The following is a 26,851-nucleotide window of genomic DNA, read 5'->3' on the forward strand; positions in this document are numbered from 1 at the left end:
GCGCCTGGTGCCTCCGTGACCGCCGCGGACCATCCTGCGGTCCCCACTCCTCAGGAACCCCCTTGATCCTTGAATCACGGAGTGTGTCACGGGCCCAGTGAGGAGGAGGCCGAACCTCCCCTCGTCGTTCTCCATCAGCAGAAGACTTTGGAATATCCACCGGTGGTAACTCCTCAGAGGTGTCCGGTGGAACAGTAGACTCTGTGTCAGAAATAGAATCATAATCAAAAGGCACGGGCTCCAGTGGAACTGTAGAAGGAGCCCAACTCTCCCCGGGATCTCCAAGAACGGGATGCTCCTCACCCGTTGAAGAAGCCGGAACCTCCACAAACCGCACATCACGGCTAGTGTACACATCCCGCTTGACGGGATCATACAGTCGGTAGCCTTGGGACTGGGAGCTGTAGCCAACAAATACCTGTTTTCGGGAAGCCGCTTCAAATTTATCACGGTGAGCCTTGGGAATGTGAACATAGGCATCACACCCAAAGACTCGAAAGTAAGAAACATCTGGCTTCGTCCCAAAATAAGCCTCAAATGGAGTCATCCCTTCCACGGCCGAAGTAGGGGATCGATTAAGAATGTGGACTGCAGTAGCCACAGCCTCGGCCCACAGAACCTGGGGGGTTTGTCGGTGCTCCATCATGGTGCGCGCCATCTCGATCACACTGCGGTTCTTCCGTTCTAGAATACCATTTTCTTGAGGAGTATTGGTATTGGCAAACTCTTGGTGAATTCCTCTATCTGCACAAAACCGAGCAAACTCATTAGACACAAATTCACCTCCCTTGTCGGATCGCAAGGTCTTCAACTTCCGGCCTGATCGGTTCTCCTCAAAGAGAAGCCAATCCTTGAAGTGCGAGAAGGCTTCTAACTTTAGTGCCAAAAAATAGGCCCATGTCAGCCTGCTATAGTCATCCACGATCAGCATGAAGTACGAGCTCCCACGCAGGGACTCATTCCTCATAGGGCCACATAGATCCGTAGATACTAACTCCATCGGTGAAGTAGACCGCCGCGAAGCGGTGTGGGGAATGGCATCTCTATGCTGCTTCCCCCGTATGCAGGAGACACATGGCTGCTGGCTCACCACTATATCCGGCAACCCTCGAACAAGCTGTCCACGTGACGCCCTCCGAAGATAGTCATAGTTCAGGTGACCAAACCGAGCATGCCATAACTCAGACTGTGACTGTGAGGTAAGAAGAAGAGTAGAGAGGGTAGTGGAAGACTTCAGTTTGTAAATGCCGTTCTCCTCATATCCAGATGATAGAACCTTCCTCGATTCACGATCAAGGACTCGCACAGTAGAACTGTCAAACTCCACCAAAAGAACAAGGGAGCAAATCTTATGAACTGAAAGGAGATGATATCCTAATCCTGGTACATGCAAAACCTCTGAGGTATGGGTGCCACCTCGTCCATCCGGAATAAGCTGCATCTTACCCCGACCTGCAATAGAAACTGAAGAGCTGTCTCCAATGAGAACCTGCCCATGCGAAGGTCACAGCTGGGCAACACCATCTGATGAAGGAGTCATGTGCCGTGAGGCACCACTATCAACAATCCACTTTCGAGCTTGGGGAGCCATCATCGCAGCATCAGAAGCATTCGGTGAAGCGTCCTCAATGACAACTAGATGTAGAAATGCAGCTGATGAGGGTGCAGCCACCGCTCCAGAATCCTTGGTATCCTTCTTCTTGGTGTCCTTCATGTCTTTGTCAGGGCAATCCTTCTTCCAATGGCCAGTCTTTCCACAAATATGACATGTGGAGTCTTTGTTCTTGTCCTTCTCCTTGTCCTTCTTGGACTTGTTATCCCCCTTCTTCTTCTTTTGGTCCTTCCCCTTCTTCTGAGAGGCTTGACCTGTCAACGCCTCCGTCTTGGAAGCATTCTGTCCCTTTAACTGTTCCTCTTGGTCCAAGACCATAGGAACCAACTCTTCCCAACGAAGAGTAGACTCTCGCCCCGAAGCAATAAGGGCAGAGTAAAATGTACCGAATCGTGGCAGCAACTGGGACAATAGTGTGATCGCCATGTCTTCGGAGGAAATCGGCTTCCCCGCATTCTGAACCTGCATCTGTAGCTGCCTTAGCTTGTTAATGTGTTCCCTTAGCGAAGAAGACTTATTGACGGACAAAGTCCGCATCTGTACCTCCAAAGAAACCCTATTCATCGGGGTCATCCGATTGTACATTTGATCAAGCTCCAGCCATATCTCACGAGCCACTGTCAAGTGCTCGATGTGAGCGATCACGGCTGTAGTGCATGATAGAAAGAGAAAGGATCGAATCCTGGCATTCAGTTTGTCCCAATGAGATTGGGCCCTGGCCAACTCCGTACGAGCATCGGAAGAGAGTTTGGACTCATCTCTTACCGAAGGCCGGTCAATATCCTCCTGTACCAACTCCGCCAAATCATAGGACGCAAGGATGGCCAACATCATAACGCGCCAAATGCGGTAGTTGTCGCCGTCGAGCTTCTGATCTGTAGGAAGAGCCGGTAGGACAGGCACCTTCCGGTCCATAATCGCCTGGAACTCCAAGTCTATCTCTGTAGACATCTTCACCTGCAATGCCTTCTCAAACGCAAAAGCAGCCCCCTCTGACTGGGTAAACTCAGCCTGCTAAGGCTCTTCCGCGTCCCGAAGCTTCTTCACCCGCCGGAGGCGATGAAAAAGCAAAACCTGCACTTTTAGGTTGAAAACTCAAACTTCCTCCGCGTCAAACAGCAGTAAACAGCAGCAAATCCACCACCTGTACTCCTTTCCTGTGCGCCCACACTCGTTTCAGCCTTGTTCCAAGGCGCAGCCCTCCTGTCTGCCCTTAAACGCAAAAAACGCAAATTTGTGTCGCGATGGAAACTCCTCTTCAGGTTGATTCTGCGCTCAGTCAGCCCTCAAACACTGCTCTGATACCATGTCAGAGTGCAGCGGTGCGGAAGCGTAGGACTGAGAGAGAGAGAACGCAGAGAGAGAAGGGAGAGAAAGAGACAGTGGACAATGAAGATCTGCTGTATAAAGAATGCTGAATACAAAGATATACACGGGCGCAGTGCGCTGGACTGCGTGTCTCCACCTCGACGATGCGACCTGCTGTCCACCTCGAAGTCTGCTGCAGTCTGCACTGTCTGTTGTCTGCAATCTGTGAACAGAGACAGAAATCTGCACGGCACCGGTCTGTAATCTGCGACAGAGAAGAGTGGCCAGACTGCTGGAAACGTCGACTATAAATAGTCGAAAACAGCCACGAACTGGGGCGCCAGAAATAGGGCTCAGCCTGGAATAAATCGGCTGCAGGCAGTCGGACTGCCACGTGGCAGTCCGACTGCACAGTCCGACTGTGCAGCAGCGTGCCCTCCAAACAGGCTATGATCTCTGACACCCCCTCTCAGAGCCTGGACAGGGCAGAAGCCTGAGGGATCTGGAATGTTGCCGAAGGAGAGCCTGAGGAAGCGCCTTCGTAAACAAATCCGCAAGATTGTCCTCCGTCTTGTAATACTCCACAGTGATGTTCTCATCCAAAAGCTTTTCTCGGATGAAGTGGTACTGGATCTCAATGTGCTTCGTCCGGGCATGAAAAATAGGGTTCCTCGCCAAGGCAATGCAACTTTCATTGTCACATCGCAGCAATGTAGAACGAGTCTGGGGGCACCCAAGCTCCTCCAACAATCTCCGAAGCCACACAACCTCGCATGTGGTGGAAGACGCGGCCCGATACTCCGCCTCAGTAGACGAAAGGGCTACCGTGGGCTGCTTCTTGCTACTCCATGAAATAACACCTGCACCCAAAGTAAAGCAGTAACCTGTTGTAGACCACCTGTGGTCCACGTCACCGGCCCAATCCGAGTCGCTCCAACCTGCAAGTACAAGATCTGACCCATCTGTCCTTGCGGGGTAATGAATCCCCAAATCAGACGTCCCCCTCAGATACCGAAGTATCCTCTGAGCAGCCTGCCAATGCACCGTCTTAGGTTCACTCGTGAACCTTGCCAAGAGCCCAACAGCAAAACATAGATCAATCCTCGTGTTGAGAAGCCAAATCAAAGACCCTATCAACTGTCGATAGCGGGACGCATCCGCCAAAGGAGAAGCTGAATGAGAAGTGGCCTTCCAGTTCGGATCCATAGGAGTAGAGAGGGCTCGACAATCTTCCATCTCAAAAGACACCAAGAGCTCCTGTACATATCTCTGTTGGGAGAGAAAGATCCCCCTCTGAGACTGATAAATCTCATGGCCTAGAAAGAAATGAAGGAGCCCCAAATCCGTCATCTCGAACGTCCGATGTAAAGCTGACTTTGTCTCCTGGACCTGCTGTGCATCATCACCTGTGACAATCAAATCATCAACATATAAGACAAATAGCACACAACCATCCTCGGAAGTGTGAACATACAGCTGCGGATCGGCCTTGGACCGCCGATATCCCAATTGAGACTGGAGGAACGAATCAATCTTCTCGTTCCAAGCTCGCGGGGCCTGCTTGAGGCCATACAGGGCCTTCTTCAACCTGTAGACTTTCCCATCTGAAGAACCAAAGCCAGGAGGCTGCTCAACGTAGATCTCCTCCTTCAAATCACCATTCAGGAAGGCCGACTTCACATCTAGCTGATAAACGGGCCATCTCTTATGGCCAGCCAAAGCAAGAACAGCTCGAATGGTTGCCATACGAGCTGTGGGGGCAAAGGTGTCATGACAGTCAATCCCTGGGCGCTGGGCAAAACCCTTAGCAACAAGGCGAGCCTTGTGCTTATCCAAAGTACCATCACTGAGATATTTGGTCTTGAAGACCCACTTGACTCCAATCACCTTCTTCTTCGGGGGGCGTGGCACAAGTGACCAAGTGCCGTTCCTCTCAATAGCCTCCAGCTCAGCTTCCATAGCTTTCTTGTATGGGGCGGACTGTAAAGCCTCCTTCACGGAGGTGGGCTCTCGATCCTGCATAACACGGGACATCAAACAATAATTGGAGCAAACAAGCTCCGAAGAATGCGCCTGGTGCCTCCGTGACCGCCGCGGACCATCCTGCGGTCCCCACTCCTCAGGAACCCCCTTGATCCTTGAATCACGGAGTGTGTCACGGGCCCAGTGAGGAGGAGGCCGAACCTCCCCTCGTCGTTCTCCATCAGCAGAAGACTTTGGAATATCCACCGGTGGTAACTCCTCAGAGGTGTCCGGTGGAACAATAGACTCTGTGTCAGAAATAGAATCATAATCAAAAGGCACGGGCTCCAGTGGAACTGTAGAAGGAGCCCAACTCTCCCCGGGATCTCCAAGAACGGGATGCTCCTCACCCGTTGAAGAAGCCGGAACCTCCACAAACCGCACATCACGGCTAGTGTACACATCCCGCTTGACGGGATCATACAGTCGGTAGCCTTGGGACTGGGAGCTGTAGCCAACAAATACCTGTTTTCGGGAAGCCGCTTCAAATTTATCACGGTGAGCCTTGGGAATGTGAACATAGGCATCACACCCAAAGACTCGAAAGTAAGAAACATCTGGCTTCGTCCCAAAATAAGCCTCAAATGGAGTCATCCCTTCCACGGCCGAAGTAGGGGATCGATTAAGAATGTGGACTGCAGTAGCCACAGCCTCGGCCCACAGAACCTGGGGGGTCTGTCGGTGCTCCATCATGGTGCGCGCCATCTCGATCACACTGCGGTTCTTCCGTTCTAGAATACCATTTTCTTGAGGAGTATTGGTATTGGCAAACTCCTGGTGAATTCCTCTATCTGCACAAAACCGAGCAAAATCATTAGACACAAATTCACCTCCCTTGTCGGATCGCAAGGTCTTCAACTTCCGGCCTGATCGGTTCTCCTCAAAGAGAAGCCAATCCTTGAAGTGCGAGAAGGCTTCTGACTTTAGTGCCAAAAAATAGGCCCATGTCAGCCTGCTATAGTCATCCACGATCAGCATGAAGTACGAGCTCCCACGCAGGGACTCATTCCTCATAGGGCCACATAGATCCGTAGATACTAACTCCATCGGTGAAGTAGACCGCCGCGAAGCGGTGTGGGGAATGGCATCTCTATGCTGCTTCCCCCGTATGCAGGAGACACATGGCTGCTGGCTCACCACTATATCCGGCAACCCTCGAACAAGCTGTCCACGTGACGCCCTCCGAAGATAGTCATAGTTCAGGTGACCAAACCGAGCATGCCATAACTCAGACTGTGACTGTGAGGTAAGAAGAAGAGTAGAGAGGGCAGTGGAAGACTTCAGTTTGTAAATGCCGTTCTTCTCATATCCAGATGATAGAACCTTCCTCGATTCACGATCAAGGACTCGCACAGTAGAACTGTCAAACTCCACCAAAAGACCAAGGGAGCAAATCTTATGAGCTGAAAGGAGATGGTACCCTAATCCTGGTACATGCAAAACCTCTGAGGTATGGGTGCCACCTCGTCCATCCGGAATAAGCTGCATCTTACCCCGACCTGCAATAGAAACTGAAGAGCTGTCTCCAATGAGAACCTGCCCACGCGAAGGTCGCAGCTAGGCAACACCATCTGATGAAGGAGTCATGTGCCGTGAGGCACCACTATCAACAATCCACTTTCGAGCTTGGGGAGCCATCATCGCAGCATCAGAAGCATTCGGTGAAGCGTCCTCAATGACAACTAGATGTAGAAATGCAGCTGATGAGGGTGCAGCCACCGCTCCAGAATCCTTGGTATCCTTCTTCTTGGTGTCCTTCATGTCTTTGTCAGGGCAATCCTTCTTTCAATGGCCAGTCTTTCCACAAATATGACATGTGGAGTCTTTGTCCTTGTCCTTCTCCTTGTCCTTCTTGGACTTGTTATCCCCCTTCTTCTTCTTTTGGTCCTTCCCCTTCTTCTGAGAGGCTTGACCTGTCAACGCCTCCGTCTTGGAAGCATTCTGTCCCTTTAACTGTTCCTCTTGGTCCAAGACCATAGGAACCAACTCTTCCCAACGAAGAGTAGACTCTCGCCCCGAAGCAATAAGGGCAGAGTAAAATGTACCGAATCGTGGCGGCAACTGGGACAATAGTGTGATCGCCATGTCTTCGGAGGAAATCGGCTTCCCCGCATTCTGAACCTGCATCTGTAGCTGCCTTAGCTTGTTAATGTGTTCCCTTAGCGAAGAAGACTTATTGACGGACAAAGTCCGCATCTGTACCTCCAAAGAAACCCTATTCATCGGGGTCATCCGATTGTACATTTGATCAAGCTCCAGCCATATCTCACGAGCCACTGTCAAGTGCTCGATGTGAGCGATCACGGCTGTAGTGCATGATAGAAAGAGAAAGGATCGAATCCTGGCATTCAGTTTGTCCCAATGAGATTGGGCCCTGGCCAACTCCGTACGAGCATCGGAAGAGAGTTTGGACTCATCTCTTACCGAAGGCCGGTCAATATCCTCCTGTACCAACTCCGCCAAATCATAGGACGCAAGGATGGCCAACATCATAACGCGCCAAATGCGGTAGTTGTCGCCGTCGAGCTTCTGATCTGTAGGAAGAGCCGGTAGGACAGGCACCTTCCGGTCCATAATCGCCTGGAACTCCAAGTCTATCTCTGTAGACATCTTCACCTGCAATGCCTTCTCAAACGCAAAAGCAGCCCCCTCTGACTGGGTAAACTCAGCCTGCTAAGGCTCTTCCGCGTCCCGAAGCTTCTTCACCCGCCGGAGGCGATGAAAAAGCAAAACCTGCACTTTTAGGTTGAAAACTCAAACTTCCTCCGCGTCAAACAGCAGTAAACAGCAGCAAATCCACCACCTGTACTCCTTTCCTGTGCGCCCACACTCGTTTCAGCCTTGTTCCAAGGCGCAGCCCTCCTGTCTGCCCTTAAACGCAAAAAACGCAAATTTGTGTCGCGATGGAAACTCCTCTTCAGGTTGATTCTGCGCTCAGTCAGCCCTCAAACACTGCTCTGATACCATGTCAGAGTGCAGCGGTGCGGAAGCGTAGGACTGAGAGAGAGAGAACGCAGAGAGAGAAGGGAGAGAAAGAGACAGTGGACAATGAAGATCTGCTGTATAAAGAATGCTGAATACAAAGATATACACGGGCGCAGTGCGCTGGACTGCGTGTCTCCACCTCGACGATGCGACCTGCTGTCCACCTCGAAGTCTGCTGCAGTCTGCACTGTCTGTTGTCTGCAATCTGTGAACAGAGACAGAAATCTGCACGGCACCGGTCTGTAATCTGCGACAGAGAAGAGTGGCCAGACTGCTGGAAACGTCGACTATAAATAGTCGAAAACAGCCACGAACTGGGGCGCCAGAAATAGGGCGCAGCCTGGAATAAATCGGCTGCAGGCAGTTGGACTGCCACGTGGCAGTCCAACTGCACAGTCCGACTGTGCAGCAGCCTGCTGGTCCGACTGTGCAGCAGCCTGCCCTCCAAACAGGCTATGATCTTTGACAGATCCATGCTAGAGATTTGGTGACAGGATTTCTAGCTTACATGTATAATAGAGCCATGTTTGAAGGCCTATCGGAAAGCTGGAGCACGAAGACTATTGTGCCTATCCTCAAGTAAGGGGACCCTACTTTACCCAGTAACTATGAGACTATCATGGTTGGGCATACATTGGCTAAGTTATATGCTTCCATCCTAGAGCATGAGTTAAGCAAGTGGGCAGAGATGTGGGGTCTTAGAGCATAAGGACAAGCTGGCTTTAGGAGAGGCTTTTCCACATTGGATCGCATCCTCACACTGAAAGCGATCATTGAGGAGGGAAGGGCCCATGGCCGACGGACCTACTGCTGCTTTGTGGACTTCCGCAAAGCCTTTGACACAGTACCGAGAGACAGGATGATAAATAGATTGCATACCATGGAAGTACCAAAAGAGCTTAGCTGGGGTATTTTGGCATTGTATGAGAGAGTTGTGGGCAGAGTTTGGACACCTGAGGGCCTTTCGGCACCTATTTACTCCACCATTGGGGTGAAGTAGGGATGCCCCCTCTCTCCGACATTATTTGGCCCGTACATTGATAGGATTGCTGATTACATTTCACAGGAAGGAGATAGAGGAGCTCCACGAGCTAGCACCTAGATACCCCTCCCATTGTATGGAGATGACATTGTATTGATAGTTGACTCTCTAGAGGGTCTACAGAGATACTAGGATGCACTACACTCCAATACTTTGGACAGTGGGCTTTCAATGAACCTTGGTAAAACCAAGGTGATGGTATTTAGTACTACACCACAGTGGGCCAGGAGATCAACACCTAAATTCACAGTTGCGCACCTCCTCACATCAGCTAGAGATTGAGACTGGTAAATATAGATCCATCCCAGAGGAGCGTATATGCCAGATATGCCAATTAGAGCTAGAGACATAGGAGCATTATATTTGCCGCTGCCCAGCGTATTATGAGGTCCGTTGTCGTTTCCACTGTCTCTTTAGAGACGGATTCGGACCACTATCCAGAGTCATGGATGTTATTGATGAGCGATGCCTTGGCCTCTTTCTTCTTGAGATACGATGGCTTCGTGACATGTGCCTTAGGAGTACAGCTGCTCCAGGACATCAAGGCCCTTCATAGAGGCAGCTCACAGACTTCCTTGCAAAGGAGACTCAGACGACTTCAATATAGTTACAGCCATAGTCTACACGAGAGCCTCTCTCACCGCCACAGTCCACATAGACAAGGAGTACTGACTGATTGAGCCGTTCGACTTAGCCGATCCGGACGTCCTAGGGCTCGGCACAGACATGGATGACACCTTCATAGGCGGATACAGGGGATTATTGCTCGGGCTAGAGCTAGGTCCTTCATACCCACATGAGATTGTACCATTTGGAGCTCATTGTTACTAGATAGAGCTCTATGTTTTACACATAGCCATAGTTAGTTTCTTTCTTATTTTACTTTTTGGTACGTACATATTTTGCTCAGACAGTTGTACCATTATACACATGATTGTAACTCATGGTTTCAGAGGTCATTTTGGCCTTTTGTAGAGGTTAATATATCATTTCATTTCATTTCATTTCTCTCTCTCTCTCTCTCTCTCTCTCTCTCTCTCCCTACCACCCCCTCAATCTAAAAGACAACTTTTCCACTTGAATGGGCAAGTTTTGCCAAGTGGCAGCCTTGTAATTCTTTTTAAAAGTATTATTCAATTTATTAAATTAATTTTTATAATATGAATTTTAAAAATTAAATTAATAATTATTTTAGAACTTAAAAGATTAATTTCACCAACCAATAATTAAATTAGCTAGGCCAATTTGTTTTTCAAATGTCCGTGAGTAGCTATTGACCTCTAGATTGGTATTGATTAATTAATTTATGCTAGTCTCTTATGTTACCTTTGATTGTAAAGGCCAATGAATTGGTCTAGGCGTAAATTTGACACTAGGTATAGATATCATCTAGAATCTATTAGGCATTACTTATTACAACTTTGCCTTTGGCATCAACTAAAATCTCAGAGTTCTAGGTCCCACATTGTGGAATAATTAATTTGCACCTCACATGTGCAACTCACATTAGCACATTTGGTTAAATTTTAATGAAATGCTAAGCAAAGCAATAAAATTTAATGCCCTTATGATAGTGTGTTTTCCTTTGCGCTTTATCCCTTTTCAGTCTTTGGAGTGGTTGACTCTAGATTTATCATGTTCATGGCATTGGACATGGCAATCTTGGAGGGAGTCTCCCTTACTTGCTTAGATTGTCTAGCTTGCTTTCCGCATTATTTTTTGCCTCTCTACATACCCATTGTAGATGCTTCCTACACACAACCTAGTTCCTTGGTTATCAACACCCAGTAGTGGTTGTGATAGGTTTGTTTGTTTTGTGAAGGTCTTGGGGCTGACCATCCCTATCTTCCCTTGGGGCATTGTTACTCAGTCGACCGAGTACTTTTTGAAAACACTCACTCAATGTTAAATCTTCTAAATAACAAAACAAGGTCCTCAAAAGGAAAAAAGAAGCAATCCATTGTGTTTCCATTAGCCTTGCAAGACTTGGAAGGCCATTGGGCAGCCAACGAGTACCCTTTGTCCGATGCTTTGTCCTCTTTGGGGTGAACACTTTGGCTCCTTTGGTAAGATAACTATTGCCTTTGTAGTCTTGGTAGGTCATAGAGTAGCAGATGTGCGTCCTTTGGCGAATGCCTTGGTTGCTTTGGGGTGGGATGCCTCGGGGACACGAAAAGAAAAAGGGCTTGTGGTTGTTTGTAGTCCCTTTTTGGTTCCATTTTTTGCCTTGAGAGGAGATGTTAAGCTAAATTTCCATTAGCTTTCATTAAACAGCCCTAAAACTCAAGTTAATTAATGAGTTTTAACCATTCTTTTAAACCCAAAGCAGTTTGGTAGAGTTTTAGCGTCCCACATATAAACTCTAATTTGGGAGGCCCAAACTTTCTATAAATAGACAACTTGCCCTCCCATTTAGTCTAATCTTGTTTTTGCACATTTTTGGTGCTAGAACTTCACCATTCACACGCCATTCAGTGAGGACATCTCAGCCAAGCTGCCCCACACTTTTTTCATCCATTCGGTGTCTGTTTTCAGCCTCCATATTGCAGTCTATGCCACTTTTTGCCTTTTATTTCTGTGTGTTACTACAATGTTTTATTTCATTAGTGTCTTCCCATCAGCTGGTGACATCCTACCAGGTTGCGTTTGTTGCTCATTAGATTGTGTTTGCTGTTCTCTTTCTCCTCATTGCTTTGTTTGTTAGTGATTTGGCATGTAGTGGTGCATTTGTTGCTGCGAACATCTTTGGAGGCTGCCTTGCTGCATTTTGGGAGCTATCAGAGTATGATACACTCTCTATCTCATTATCTCTGACTTGGTCCTTGAGACATGAGAGTTCAGGGTATAGTATTCATTCACTTCATAGTGTGTTTGCTACATAAACATTGTATTATACTGATTTATTCATTTCAGTCTCTTCATTGTGTTCATTATCTTTGAGTTACCCTTACCCTAGTTGTGTTCTGTTTTCAATTTTTGCTTTGTTGTACGATTGTATTTGTGTTTTTGAATTAGGGTATTGCTTGTAATTGTATTTGTGTTTTTGTGCTAGGGTATTTCTTTACAAGCACAAATTGAAAATAGAACAGAGTTAGGGTTAGGGTAACTAGAGACGATGAACACCGTGAATAATTTGGAGACCAAATTCAGCAAAGACTGATTGTGAGGGTGTTGTAGGTGCAAACACAATCTCAAATCAAGCCATCAGGCTCAAACATAGCCTCCTAGAGATGGCGATAGTTGACAGTGGCAACCGTAAGGGGTGTACATAGCGTGAGAAGGCTAGAAATAGACTCCAGATAGATGTAGACAATGTCAGGCGGCTTCGGTTGAGATGTCCTCCACGAATGGGGTGTGGGTAGCGAAGCTCTAGTGCCTAAAAGATGCAAAAACGAGATTAGGTTGTGGGAGGGAAGGCTATCTATTTATAGAAAAATTTGGGCCTCCCAAATTAGTGTTTACATGGGGGATTGTAAAATTCTCTCATATAGCTCCTGGTTTAAAAGAAATGGTTAAAATTCATTATTTAACTTGAGTTTTGGGGTTGTTTAATAAAAGCTAATGATAATTTAGCTCAACACAACTATGTCCCGAGTTGATTGTCTTTCCTCAATTGAGAGGTGATGAGTCCTGTTAGGAGAGTGCTTGAACTGAGATGCACGTTGTGGAGCATGAGATAAAGAAGAGTCAAGCCTCAGTGAGTGATCCCTACAAGAAGGGACGGTAGAAGGAGCATTGTCCGCCAAATCAAGACCATAATGCCTCCTCAAGACTTTGATTGAAGGAGTAGCTGGAGATAGCATCAGAAAATATAAAGATGGACTTGTTTGAGCCTTTGTAAATCAGTTATATATCAAGCTCTCTACGACAGCCACATGATACTCTTTAAAAGAGCACCAACTTTGATACCATGTGAAGATATGCTAGGGTTTGTGTAGAGAAAACAATGCAAAACGTAAACACAAATAGAGAAGAAAGGGAACTCTTAAATCAATGAATCAATGCTGTAAATAAATGAGAGAATGTGTAGAATGCTCAAGGGTAGAGCCGTCCAACAACAGGTGGCTTGTGGGAGCAGGCTTGAGATAGGTTTTAATGTGTATCGCCCATTGGAGATAGGTCCTGAGTGTAGTAACCACGACTGAGAGTAGAGAATGATGAATAAAAGTGTTAAAAACACAAAAATGACGTGCCGTAGATGCAAAAGCAAATGAGGCTGATGCTGAAAATGGAAGGGCAACAGATTGGAAACTAGGACACAATAGTCTCTAGGGCCGGAATTGGTGAATGTAGCGATGTAATGCCATGAAGATGATGGCATCTGATCACCAGTTGTAGTGGGAGGCTAGGTGGCAGTTCTAGACCATGTGGCAATAGTCAAAGGGGGCTGGATGGCTAGTGGAAGAAGGCTGATGGTGGCCCAAATCTGCAAGAGAAGGATTGATTGAATGGTGGGTAGTCTATTTATAGATGCAAAAGAATCCTCCCAAATTAGGGTTTTACTTATGGGACATAGAAACTCTTTAGGACTGCGCACTGTTCAGAGAAACTTTTGGTAATTTATATGTTTTGGGGCTGTTTTAAAGAGCGAATCAATTTTGTAATGCATTTTAATTTTTTAGTTCAATATGAGAGAGAGAGAGAGAGAGAGAGAGAGAGAGAGAGAGAGAGGAAGGAGCAACAACAAAGATGAGAGAAGAGCGAGTTGAGAGTAGTGAGGTACCTAGCCACAATAGCCTTCCCTTGCCTTGGTAGAGGTGCAAAAATCATAGGCAATTCAAAGCTTACATGCCCTAAAGGATCAAGTGACATGTGCCCAAGAGGCTCCATTGGCAAGTGCCCAAGGGACTCCCACTAGTGGCTGCCCAAGAGATGGGAGCCCCATTGAAAGAGTATAGATGGCCATGGAGGAGACTAGAGAGCACGAGATAAATTTGGAGAGCATTGAGTTTCTCGCTTACAAAAGTGGTAGAGATGGATGGGGAGGTCAAGATGCATTATGCAAGGAATAGAGATGCCACAAAGTGGTTGCTAAGCTTAAAAAGATGTATTACACATCTAATCTTCATTAGCTCATTAACCCCAAAACTCAAAGATTACAAAAGTTCTTGTGTCCCATAGGCCAAAACCCTTTTGGAAGGATCCACATCTATAAATAGGAGGCTGCAGAGCCATTCTTTTTATCCATGTTTTGCAGATTTCACCCATCAGCTCTCCATCTAGTGGCTGTCCAGCTCACCATGATTGCTGCCACATCTTCTGTAGCCCTTGGTGACCTTCTACTTGCTGTTGCCCAGCCTACAAGAGGTGTTTCAGTGCTGCGTTTGCTGATTTGCTGCCCAATGCTTGCATCTATCCTACGTCCACCACTCAGTGACTGCTCCAGCTCAGCAAGCAATCACTTCAGCCTGGCGTTTTGTGCTTTTGTAGGCCGATCTGCGTCAAATCTTCCACTTATAGTTTTTGCTAGCTCCAGATTGCTGTAGGTGATTAGTTGAGATTCTCTTTAGGCGGTTCATTACTACCTGCATTAACTAGTTCTAGCCTTCTAGATTGGTGTGTTTTGGTTTCCAGCCTACTGCCCTTCTATTTCTAGCATTTTGTTAGCTCCGATTGGTGGTTATAGCAATTGGGATCCATCTTTTGTGGATGTCACTCTTTGACTACTCCCTCAGCCCACTCCCTTGAGAGTCATCGGTTGTTGGACAACTTTGCCTTTGACCATCTTGTGTAGTGTTCCCTTCATTTACAGCATTCATTCATTCACTTTAGAGTTCTCTTTCTTCACTATTTGTGTATTTGGTTTTGCATTTTAACATTGTGTTTGTGTTCTTTGTGTTTCGATCGTGGTTGTGAACTCGATGTTCTCTCTTGTAGACCCTAGCATATCTCCATATGGTATCAATGTTAGTGCTATTCTAAAGAGGTATTGATGCTATCGTGGATGGCATGGGTTGTTCTTGATTACAATAAACATCCCGTGGTGATTCATGATGGCACAAACCACTCCATATTGGGATTCTCTGACGCTCTCTCAAGTTACTCCATTAATGGAGGCTCCGTTGAGGCATTACGATCTTTATTTGGATGACACCGCTTCATCTACTAATCTTTATTCTAGGGATCATTTACCGATGGCCAACAGTTCTTTGTCTCATATTCCTTCACAATGTGTATCTTAGTTAGAGCGCTCTGCTGGTGAGACTGATCACCTCTTAGTTGAGGAAAGACTATCCACTCGGGACTCAACCCAAAGTTCAAGCTCTTCACAAACAATCCCGGTGGCAAGTTTGTACAATCCATTTTTGTGTGATCCTGATTACGTCTATAGTGCTCCTTTTGTTATGCAGGCATCAATTGTAAGTCACTGTGGAGACTTGGTTCCATGTTATTATGGATTAGAAGAAAACTCTATGATAAAAAATGTTTCACATACTAATCCTTATCTTTTGTTTTATTTGAGTTTGAGTTTGATGCTTCATATTCATCTTTACATTCTTCAGGATAGGAGAGGCAAGAGTAGAGGGGCTATTAGAGGTGGTGAGCAAAGAGTCTGGAAGGAGCTCATTCTTCACGTTAAAGGAGAAAACCCTTGGGTTGTTGCATAGTTTTGGGCAATCTATAGGGCCATTATAATTCTCTTGGAGTAGCATACTAGTTGGAGATATAATTTTCTCCAAGATCGACAAATTTTATGTAGATGATTGGGCTTGTGACAATAAGAGTGGGGCCCTAATATGCATACTTGCTTGAATTACACTTTGGGACTAGACTCCAGTATAACTAACCTTGTTTTGAAGGGCTAGTGGTCGAACCACAGGGATTAGGATACCAAATATTTATATCATGTGAATGAGCTTAGATTACCCGTTGTCCAACTATGGTGCGCTGGATCATTCTAGGATGGGAGCTGCAACAAGGAACTCGGATGAGTGCTTGGACGAGATAAGCACTGTGTTTTGGACACGGGATGAGGGGAGGGATGCTGTCCTTGAGGGAGAGGAGGTGGCTAGAGCACTACTAGGTGGGACTCCCTAGTAGCTCGATAGAGAAGAGACGACCTCAATGTACATAGGTGGCTTAGTGACTTCATCGTGCCATGATAGTTATTGATCTCATAATGAAGCGAGAGTAGCATATAGTGTCAAGAAATACTCGAACGTAGAATACAAACACAAGTGTATGACAAAACACAGTGATAATAGAGCGTGAGGGATGCTGTCCTTGAGGGAGAGGAGGTGGCTAGAGCACTGCTAGGTGGACCTCCCTAGTAGCTCGATAGAGAAGAGACGACCTCTATGTACATAGGTGGCTTAGTGATTTCATAGTGCCATGATAGTTATTGATCTCATAATGAAGGGAGAGTAGCATATAGTGTCAAGAAATACTCGAACGTAGAATACAAACACAAGTGTATGACAAAACACTGTGATAATAGAGCTCATAGGGCTAGGGTAACTTATAGACAATGAAAATAGAAGATGAGTGGATAATGAATAATGAATAGATACAATGTAAATGAAGTAAACACACTATGTAGAGTGAATACAAAACCTTGAACTCCTATCTCTAAAGAACTGCGGTAGAGAGTATGAGTTGGAGAGTGTGTCAAACTTTATATGGATCCTGAAATAAGCAGGGAGCCTCTGAATGCGATCGGCAGCTGCAAACACAGATTTATAGGGTTTGGATCAGGTTGAACATGTAATGGCAGCATGAAACAATGGTCAGCAGGCTGTAAAGTGTTAGGAAGGTATAGGTGACAGCTGGAAACTGCAAATGTGGCAGTTTGCTGCCCGTAATGATGACAGCGACAGCTATATGCTGCAAACGCAGGCAGCAGATGACCTGACAGCAGCAAACACAAAGTCTTAGAGCTTCACTGTCTGATGACGATGGCTGGAAACTGTTGTTAGCAGCAAATGCAGGATCTGCAGGGGTGTAGATTGATCACCAAGTGTGGAAGCCTGGTCACTTTCACGAACTGAGGTATCCATCATGGAGGGGTGTATGCTGTAGACAGGAGTGGAGAAGTGGGTGCCAGCTGAAGGAGGACCTGAAAATATGAGATTGGCTGATGAGTGGAAGGGCTGCCTCCTATTTATAGACAAGTGGATCCCAAATTAGGGTTTGACCTATGGGACATGTCATACAAACATGCTCTAGGAAAGTTTGGTAATTCAATGAAAAGTTGGGTAATGAACATTTTTTGGGGCTGTTTTAAAGAGTTATTCAGTTTATAATGTATTCATTAAGCTCAACATATAGATACCATGTGAGAGGTTCCTTGTGGACCAGGCAAGGGATAGAGCCACCAGGTACTTGTTCAATACAATAGGCCCTTGGCACTTGAGAATCAAGATGGGGGGTGAGATATATGAGGAGGGCACTTGGATCCATTGCACAAACACCTGATGAGGTGGGCAAGGTGGCCAACACAACTAGCTATTACAATCAAATGCCTTGGACACAGAGAGGCTATAGATATAATGTGGCAAATCACCAGGAGGGTGTCCATAGACATTATAAGGACACTTGGTTTTGTTCTGTCTTATTGGGAGATCATAAGGTTGGACTGTTGAGGGATTTCTAGGAGAGTATGGTGTCTAGAGTCATGCCAGAGAGACTGTTTGAGGGTTTGATTCACACCATTCCTAAGGGTAGTGCAAAAATATTGAAGATCACTCGGTGGAGACCAATCACTGTGCTAGGAATGGCTTGTAAGATCCTAGTGAAGGTAATTTGTCTTAGGTTTTCTCCAATAATGCTAGAATTTATTTACCCTTTTCATACAAGAGTATTATGGAGCATAGCATCCTTGTTTAGTATTTTCATCTTTTAGGAAGTTCACACCAAAGACAAGATATTTGTTGCTGATGAGTTTGCTTCAGATTTGAATCCAACCATGAATCACATGTGTCATCATGAAGTCCGTGGACCACCATTGACCCAAGAGGTCCCAGCCCGTGTTCAGAACACTCGTGTCTGGACTCGTCTGCCTTTTGTCTGTTGAGTTGCTCTCAGGCCCTATGGATTACATTCTGGGTTGGATAAGCAATGAAGACAAACACTAGACTAGTGCACACCATAACATAAGCATATGCATATTTTGTTACATGGGTACTTGATATATGCGATGTTAGAGACAATGTGGCTCTTCTTGAATGTTTACACAACAGTCTCAATCTGACATTCTTCTCTACTTCCCAATATCTCTCATGCTATCACTCAAAAATTCCAAACCATGATGCTAGTCATCTATTATTTTTCTCTGGGTGCCCTTTCAAATCCATATTGTCAGGTCAAATATCTTGGCTCCATTTGCTTGTGAACTCTTCAAATAATCAAAGGCCTTGTTAACTTTCCTCTTATACTATACAGCAGTTAGTTGGCAGTAATGATCTATTCGTTTCCTTTCAACAGGCATACCCAGGACGTGTTGCTGGTGGCATCAGAGCTGATGTCTTGGCAGCAAATGAACTTGCAACACATGCAATTTTGCAGGTTGTGCTGAACATGGTTTTTTATACTTATTTCCACCTATTCTAATGGAGCATGGCATTGCCAAATTTTTATTTTTGTGATTTTTTGATTTTGTACTGATCAAGTATTTTCTTTTAAATTTGGAAGAACATTGTAAATTGCATGTCAGCAAGTACATTTAGTGAAGTTTAGCATTGATGGAACCACTTGCTGATCTTAACATAAAAGCTTAACAGTTTTCAGCCTTCTGCTGTTTCAGCTGCAGCAACATCCTGCCTGGCCTTTCCCACCCCTTTTCACCCTTCTCCTCCTTCCCATTATGGCAGCTTCCCCCTCCCTCTTCGCTGCCCTTCTCCAGATTCTCTCTTCAGCCGCCTCCCTTGACAGACTCGTCTCAGCATAACTTGGAAAGTAGGACCGGCCAACAGCCAATACCAGATCAGAATGAAGGAGCAATGTGATTTTTGGATTAGCATCCAGTCCTGGTGCTCCGCCAACCTAGGGGTCTGGGGACTCCAATGTAGGCCCCCTGTTCCTCAGCTGATGCTTGCCACTTATCTGTTTTGTTTCTGACACGGAGCTTGTCATTAGGGACAGAGTGGCATTATCTCTGGCCTATTAATTGGTAGGAAATCAACTACCATTTCACACTGAATCATTCCATCCAGGCAGCTCTTACAGGCAACTCAGCCAGAGTTATAGCATTATCACCCTTATGGAAGGCACACTTCAAGGTCCAGTTCAGCGCTTCCGAACCGTTTAAGATGGTGCCTACCATGGCCTGCTAGACGTTCAGACTTAACTGGCCTCTTTGGTAGGTCGATCGAGGGCAAGGACTACTCCTTGCTTGTAGATGACATTCCCAACATGATGCTATTCCTCGGCCTAGATCAGTATGGTAGACCCTATATTTCTGTAATCGGCAGCACTTTTGGCAAACTCATTTCAAAGGAATAGGATGTTGATGTGGTTCTGGAGTGTGCCTGCCAATTTCTGTTAGTTAGGATCATTGGTTCCCAGTCCTCTCTTGACATGCTTGCTTGGACCGTCTGTCCATGGAGGGTATCTTGCTCAACCAGTTTACTGTGGAGATAGAAAAATGCTGAGATAAAACATCAGAGCGTTAAATTTGAGCTATTGCTTATTAGGTCTCCCTAGAAGTTTATTTCTTTGAGAAATACACTAAGAAATCCAAACAGATGAGTTTTATGATGTTTACAAAAAAGTATTTCCTGGTGTTTTCCAGTAAATGGGTAAGAGTGACATAGCTTACTCTTTAAGTTTAAAACAAACCACAAACATTCTTTTCATGAATATCGAAGTTTGGAATAGGACTTACCTCTTTTATCGCATCTTTTGTCTATATTAGCACTTGTTGTCTTTCCTTCTACACATTCCAATATTCTACTAGAGCAACTTGCATAGTTTATTCCCCTTAGAAATGTACGTTCTAATATATTATCATCCACAGACCACCTTACAATCATAGTACATTCTCTTCTCTTTTCTTCAATCACAACATGGGAAGTCATTCAAACCTACTTTACTAAATCTTAAGCATAGGGCATTCTCTCCATCTTCACTTATATCAATGGTATCCACATGAAGGTCTTTTCCCTTGTATCATAGCTGTCCAATTTTTAATAATTTGTGGAGTTTACTTTATGTTTCCACTAACTAAATATCTTCGTAGTAGCTAGTCCTGTTTGAATCAAGCGGTAGTACTTGTGGGAAATTTGCACAATAAAGGGAGAAAAATGTGGTCCTTCAGGCAGTGGGCTATCGAAATAATCACTGGAAGGTGAAGGACAATTGTCGAGGGAGTGAACTGCAGTCCTTTGATGTTGTCGAAGATGTGGAAGATGATCACCAGCTATTGAGGGAGCGAAGTGCAGTCCTCTAATGCCGGGGAGTGACCTGGGTAGCAAAATGCAAATCCCAAAATGTTGCATTTGTCAAATGTAGGGAGAGCAGCCTAGATGCTTACGCTAGATGATAGAGGATGATCTGGGCTGCAAAAACGCGGGTCTCAGCAACATCTGTGACATACGGGCGACGCTGAGTGTTGGAGGAGAAGCCAAGTTGCAAAAACGCAGGTCCTAACATCCCTTGTGATAGAAGAGTGATGAAATCACTAATGCTTGGTGATGGAGATTGTCGCCAGAGGCTAGGATACTAACGCCAAGCTAGAGATGATGACGCTAGGCAAGGAGAAGACCTCCAGACTCAAAAACACATGTGAAGGTGGAGCCTGAAGGAGAAGGGTGTTGATGGCAAACAGATGGTAATGCGAGGTGGAAGATGCTCCAAACATAAGGCATGATATTGGAACAGGGCTCTTGAAGCAAAAGAGGAAGAGTGAAGTCAGTCATGAGCCATGAACTGCAATTTCCTTCTAAAGGGGTGTGAGGACAGTGGAAGGGGTTGGTGAGAGAAGGGAAGTGGTGGTGGTGACCCAAGAGGGTGGTGAAGAATGACTGAAGACAGTGGTGGGGTGAAGAATGTCTGAAGAGTAGTGGTGTGGTAATGAATGAAGTGATTGCCTATTTATAGGCATAAACTGTCTAGGATGGTGCACCACTGTGTAGGCGCCCAATGAAAAGGTGGCCAAAATATAGACACGAGCACCTTTTGGGGCTGTGAGTGCGAAACCCCAAATGAAGTGTGTAAACTGAAGTCGTGGTTTCTCAACACTCTCTCCTAGGCTCAAAAAGGGATAAAGAAAGAGCGAAGAGAGAGACCATGAAAATGTAGAGGATCCCGGAGATCCAAGATTGCCACTTGAAAGGTAACTTGTAGTAAGGAATAGTAGATGAGGTGAACTGTATAACCTGACTCCACCTCGGGAGAGAAGCCACTAGCTCCGTTACTCCATGCTGGAAGGAATTCAAAGGTCTCGTCACTAGGTCGCGACTTAATCTCCAAGGCCCCAATCTAGGTGGTACTTGAAGATCCTAGGTATCAATAGGAGAAATGACTGTCCAAAGGCCATTCCGAAAGAGTAAATGGTGGGTGACAAACTTCATGATGAGTAGATGTTCCCCTCGAGGGTGGAGGTGCAAGGGCCCCCTTTGAAGCCGAACAAGTAGAAGGCCCCTCCGAGGGCAAAGAGAGTATAGTCCCCTCTGAATCCCCCTCTATGAGAGAGAGGGAATCTAAAAGCTCATGGATCACGGACTTTGAATCATCTGATGATGAAGGAAGTGCCGCTAGTGGTGTCAAAGAAGATATTTGGGGTATCGAAGATATTGAAGAACTCCGAGAGGTGGCATCTCAAACTTGAGTAGTCGAGGGTGGGGAAAAGGAAGGCTTAGGCTGAGCCATAGTCATCGTCTCTCAGTGGAGCGGATTGTAGAGCCAAAGTAATAGAAGGGGTCGAATAGTCACTATCTCTTGAAGGAGTGGATTGTCGAGGTGACCGTATCCAACAATCACTGTCTCTAGGGGGAGTGGACTTTAGAACCGCGAGTTGACAAGGTGGCATTCTTGAAACCCTAGAAGACATAGAAGCAATTTGCATAGCACATCGCGACAATTGCAAGGAGGCCGTGGTACTGGTCGATCCTCCTGTGGCTCAAAAGGGCTTACTGTGCATTGGATGTGTCTTATTGCCTTGAGCATGAAAACTTGAAAGTCATAGAATAAACTTTGTGGCCCAAAAGGGAGAGGTGACACAATGAGTGCTTGGGGGTAGATGCATATACTGGTGGGGTAGGGAGCAAAGGTCCATAGCGGCAAGCATCGGTGGGGGTTTTAGTGATGCCAAAAGAGGAGCACCCAGTGGTTTGTTCATTTGCTTGTGAAGAAGTCATAGCACCGGAGTGTTAACCTATAAAAGGGAGGGTTGGTGGGAGAGAAAAAGAAGGATATCTATGTCTCCTAGTGATGCAATGGAAATGAAGGGGAAAATTAGAAGATGATGCTGAACCTGCAATCTGTCTCTGTTTTCTCTGATGAACATGGTCTTTAACTCTATGAGCTCCTATGCTCTGATATCATGTCAAAATAACAGGTATGCTGTGATACCATGTTAAAATAGGGGATAGTGCAGAGAGAGAGTAGGGTTTGCGGGGAGTAATACAGTGTGTGTACTGCAAACACTGAGAGAGAAGAGAAAAGGAGAAACACAAGAACACGATGATGATGCACTAAATCATGCTATGAGAAGAAAAGCTGATACAGTGGAGTTGAAGCTCAGAAGATAAGTGCATTGTCTTGTCTGAACCGGACGGTAGCACCTGTGGAAAATCTCCATAGTTAAGGGAGCGAAACGCAGTCCTTTGGGCAATTGGCAATCAAAGTAATCACTGGAAGGTGAAGGATAGCTGTTGAGGGAGCGAACCTTAGTCCTCTGATGCTTGGGAGATGTGGAAGATGATCACTTGAGGGAGCGAGCTGCAGTTCTCTAATGTTGCACAATGACCTAGGCAACAAATGCAAATTCGACAATGTTGCAGTTGTCAAACGCAGGGAGAGCAGTTGTGATGTTGACGCTAGATGATGGAGGATGAGCCGGGCTGCAAAAATGCAAGTCCCAATAGTCTTTGTGATAGACGGGTGACGCTAGGTGATGGAGGAGAAGCCAAGCTGCAAAAACGTAGCAGCCCCTGTGATAGACGAGTGATGAAATCACTGACGCTCAATGATGGAGACTATTACTAGAGGCTAGGATGCTGACACCAAGTTGGAGATGATGATGTCAAGCAAGGAGAAGACCTCCAGATTGAAAAACGCAGGTGAAGGTGGAGCTTGAAGGAGAAGGGTGCTGATGCCAAGCAGATGATGGTGACACTAGGTGGAAGATGCTCCAAACACAAGACTTGATATTGGGATAGGGTGCTTGAAGCTGAAGAGGAAGGGTGAAGGCAGCCACGAGCCATGAACCGTAATGTCCTCTTGAAGGGGTGTGAGGGTGTTGGGATGTAAAGGTCCTTTATTCACCTCCGTGTATTTGACACGTGTATTATGTTGTACATGTGAATGCACCTACGGGCCCCAAGTATAAATACATTTTATTCTTTGTGTACCAACACATTGTTGGTACACCCAAATCGATTCGTCACTCTTACTCTCACTCTCACTCACCTGCTCACTTCCTCTGCTGCAAATCTTCAGGCTTCCGCTACCCGCGCACTCCAACAACTGGTATCAGAGCAGAGGTTAAGGTGCTCGTGCTCCTCGGAGTCCGTGCGAGACACCTTCAGTGTTCGCTCGCGCGAGATACACAGGTCGTTTTTGACCTGGCAGCTCACAGGAGTGGTCGTGTCTGACCAGTGACAGCTCACAGGAGTGCACGCGACAGTTTCTCCAGCAGGCTACAGCTCGTGCAGCAGGCGACAGGGCTCGTTCGTCACTTTCTGACCAGGCGAGGGCAGCGACTGCAGGCGACAGCTCACGCAAGACTGCGTGGCATCTGACGGGCAGGCAGCAAGGCTGCGTGGCATATGACGGGCAGCGCAAGGTCAACGGCTGCAGATTCGACACATTTTTTCTTCCAGAAATCTTTTAAATTTTTCTAAGGTTTACTGCAAGCAGCCCCTTTGCCAATGACGGGAGTTCGCGCGTGCAAGCACAGTTCTCAGATTTGGGCAAATTTGAACCTGGAAATTTGGGGCTTTTCCCAGATTTGATGCTGTTTATGCTTGACAGTGACATCTGTGTCAGAAATTGCAGACATTGTGTGCATTGACCTCAATTAATTTGGGGATTTTTCAAAATTTGTTGAAATTTTGCTCATCCGAGTAAAATTTCTTGGCACTGGACCAAGAAAAATTGGGGCTTTTCATGTATTGATGTAATCTTGCTCAGCTGAGTCAGTTTGGCTGACATTTGCGCACATTTGGACCTGGAAATTTGGAATTTTGTGCAGAATTTGATAAATTTCTGCATTATTTGCCTGTGCAGTGCTGATCAATGTCAAAACTGAAGAGGATTATTGCTGGTTATGCAAGAACAGCAGTGTATTTGCTGATTTAGCTTGTGCTCTTGCAGTTCAGTGCTTTTACACTTGTACTTGTGAAAAAATGGCTGCAACTTCTTCCAGTTTTGACATTAAAAGTTTGATGGAAATCAAGCAATTTGATGGTCATGGCTTTGATCTTTGGAAAGATCGTATGCAGGGCATACTGTTCTTAAAGGATTGTGAGGATGCTTTGCAAATGGATAAACCCGCACAAATGTCTGAGGCGGATTGGGCCAAAGTCAATAAAAGGGCTATGGCTTATATAAAGATGGGTGTCACTGATGACATTTTGACAGACATTAAGGGTTTAGACACTGGTCATGCAATATGGGAGAGTTGAAAACGACCTATGAGATCACCACACTTGTTAATTAGGTGCATTTAATGCGCAAGTTGGTGAATATGCGGCTGGATGAGTCCAAGCCTGCAGCTGAGCACTTGAGTGCATTTACTGGCATTTTAAATCAGCTCAAGGATGCAAGTTTGGATTTTGATGATAAGTTGAGGGCGATCTTTTTGATCATGACATTGCCTGACTCTTGGGAGACTTTGGTTGTTTCTCTCAGCAATAACCCCAATCGCACATATGATGGTGTGAGGGGTTCGATCTTGAATGAAGAAATTAGACGTAAGTCTAGTGGAGAAGGCAGCAACTCAGCTTATAATGTTAGAGGAAGGGCTGAAAAGAAAAATGCAAATGCTGGACAGAGAAGCAGGAGCAAGAGCAAAGGAAAAGAAAAGAGTGATGTTACATACTATCAGTGTGGTCGGAAGGGCCACAAGAAACCTGATTGCAGGTATTACAAGAAGGAACAAGAGAGGAAGAATGCAGGAGACAAAAAGAAGAAAGAGGAAAAGACAGATGCATCTGAGGCAGGTAAAGGCAAGGAAAAGGCCAATGTGGCCTCCAGTGTTGTCATAGAGGAGCTCTCAGATGCAGAGGCTGATGTATTATGTGCAGTGGATTATGATGCCCTTGTATGTCACATGCAGGATATGCAGATCACCAAGGCTGATGTGATTGATGCACTTTTGTCAGTTGATGATGGTGTCACTCAGACTTGGATTGTAGACTCTGGTGCCTCTTTCCATGTGACTCCATGCTTGGAGTGCTTTGCTACTTTTGATGCAGGCTGTTATGGCAAGGTTTACCTTGGAAATAATCATGCTTGTAGCATTGATGGGATTGGCACCATACACTTGTCTTTGGATAATGGGCAAGAACTTGTGTTGAAAGATGTCAGATATGTGCCTGGCATCAAGAAGAGTTTACTATCTGTTGGACAGCTTGACTTGCATGGTTACACCACACTGTTTGGTGGTGGTTTGTGGAAATTAAAAAGGGGTTCCATGCTGATTGCTAAAGGAACCAAGAAGGGCACTTTGTATTGTCTGCACTGTAAAGCTTTGAATGGCAAGTTTCTTGTAGTTGCTGAAATTGGCTGTCATTTGGAGTTATGGCATAAGAGATTAGGCCATATGAGCCAGAAAGGTCTTGATGTCCTTACCTCTTTGAAGAGCGTTGATGGAAAAGGCTCTAAACTTGATTTTTGTAATGACTGTCAGTTTGGAAAGCAAATGAAAAATTCCTTTTACTCTGGTGTCTCCCGTAAGTCAAATGTATTGGACTTGGTGCATTCTGATGTATGTAGCATGCCTTTGAAATTGTTGGGTGGTGCTGCATACTTTGCCTCTTTTATTGATGATTGTTCCAGGAAGATTTGGGTTTATTTGTTGAAAAAGAAAAGTGAAGTGTTTGTTGTTTTTAAAACTTTTCATGTATTTGTGACCACTCAGACAGGTAGAAAGTTGAAATGCTTGAGAACTGATAATGGGGGTGAGTTCACGTCTAATGAATTTAAGTCCTTTTGTGACTTGCATGGGATCAAGAGGGAGCTTACAGCCCCTTACAGCCCTTCTTCAAATGGTGTGGTTGAAAGATACAATAGGACTCTATGTGAGAGAGTGCGGTGCATGCTGTCCACTACTAATCTCCCTCATGAATTTTGGGGAGAGGCACTTAAAACCGCGGTTCACATTTGCAACCGCTCTCCAAACAGGTCCTTAAATAATGGTATCCCTGAGAAGGTTTGGTCTGGCAAACCGGCCTCATATGACCATTTACGAATATTTGGCTGTGATGCTTTTGTGCATGTTAGAGATGAGCTGAGGAATAAACTTGACCCAAAATCCACCAAAGGCATTTTCATGGGCTATGGTGATGAGGGTGAATTTGGCTATAGAGTGTGGCTACCTCAGTCCAAGAAAATTGTTCGCAGTCGTAATGTTGTGTTTAATGAGGCAAAGTTGCTGAAATTGATGTAGATCCGATTCCTGAGAATGTAGATCATTGGGTACGCAGGTCTACACGCCTAAGAATGCAGCCACATAGGTATGACCCCTCTTTGCATTATGTGATGCTTACTGATGAGGGTGA

The 26,851-nt window shown here is 45.7% G+C and overlaps 1 protein-coding gene across 3 annotated transcripts in view; it reads left to right on the forward strand.

The window, feature by feature from the left end:
- Positions 1–26,851, forward strand: part of LOC148016482 (Protein kinase superfamily protein) — a 133,863-nt gene that overhangs the window by 61,563 nt on the left and 45,449 nt on the right. For 2 of the 3 annotated variants that reach the window (XM_087663750.1, XM_087663749.1), the window contains exon 4: positions 18,393–18,473. The exons of the other annotated variant lie outside the window; for it this stretch is intronic. In XM_087663750.1, coding sequence (XP_087519876.1) covers positions 18,393–18,473 — 81 coding nt within the window. The remainder of the gene's footprint in view (positions 1–18,392; positions 18,474–26,851) is intronic. 3 annotated transcript variants of the gene reach the window in all.

This window comes from Lygodium microphyllum, chromosome 23 (assembly GCF_053477565.2).
Source record: "Lygodium microphyllum isolate KBCC chromosome 23, Lygodium_microphyllum_v1.1.10, whole genome shotgun sequence".
NCBI classification, from domain to species: domain Eukaryota; kingdom Viridiplantae; phylum Streptophyta; class Polypodiopsida; order Schizaeales; family Lygodiaceae; genus Lygodium; species Lygodium microphyllum.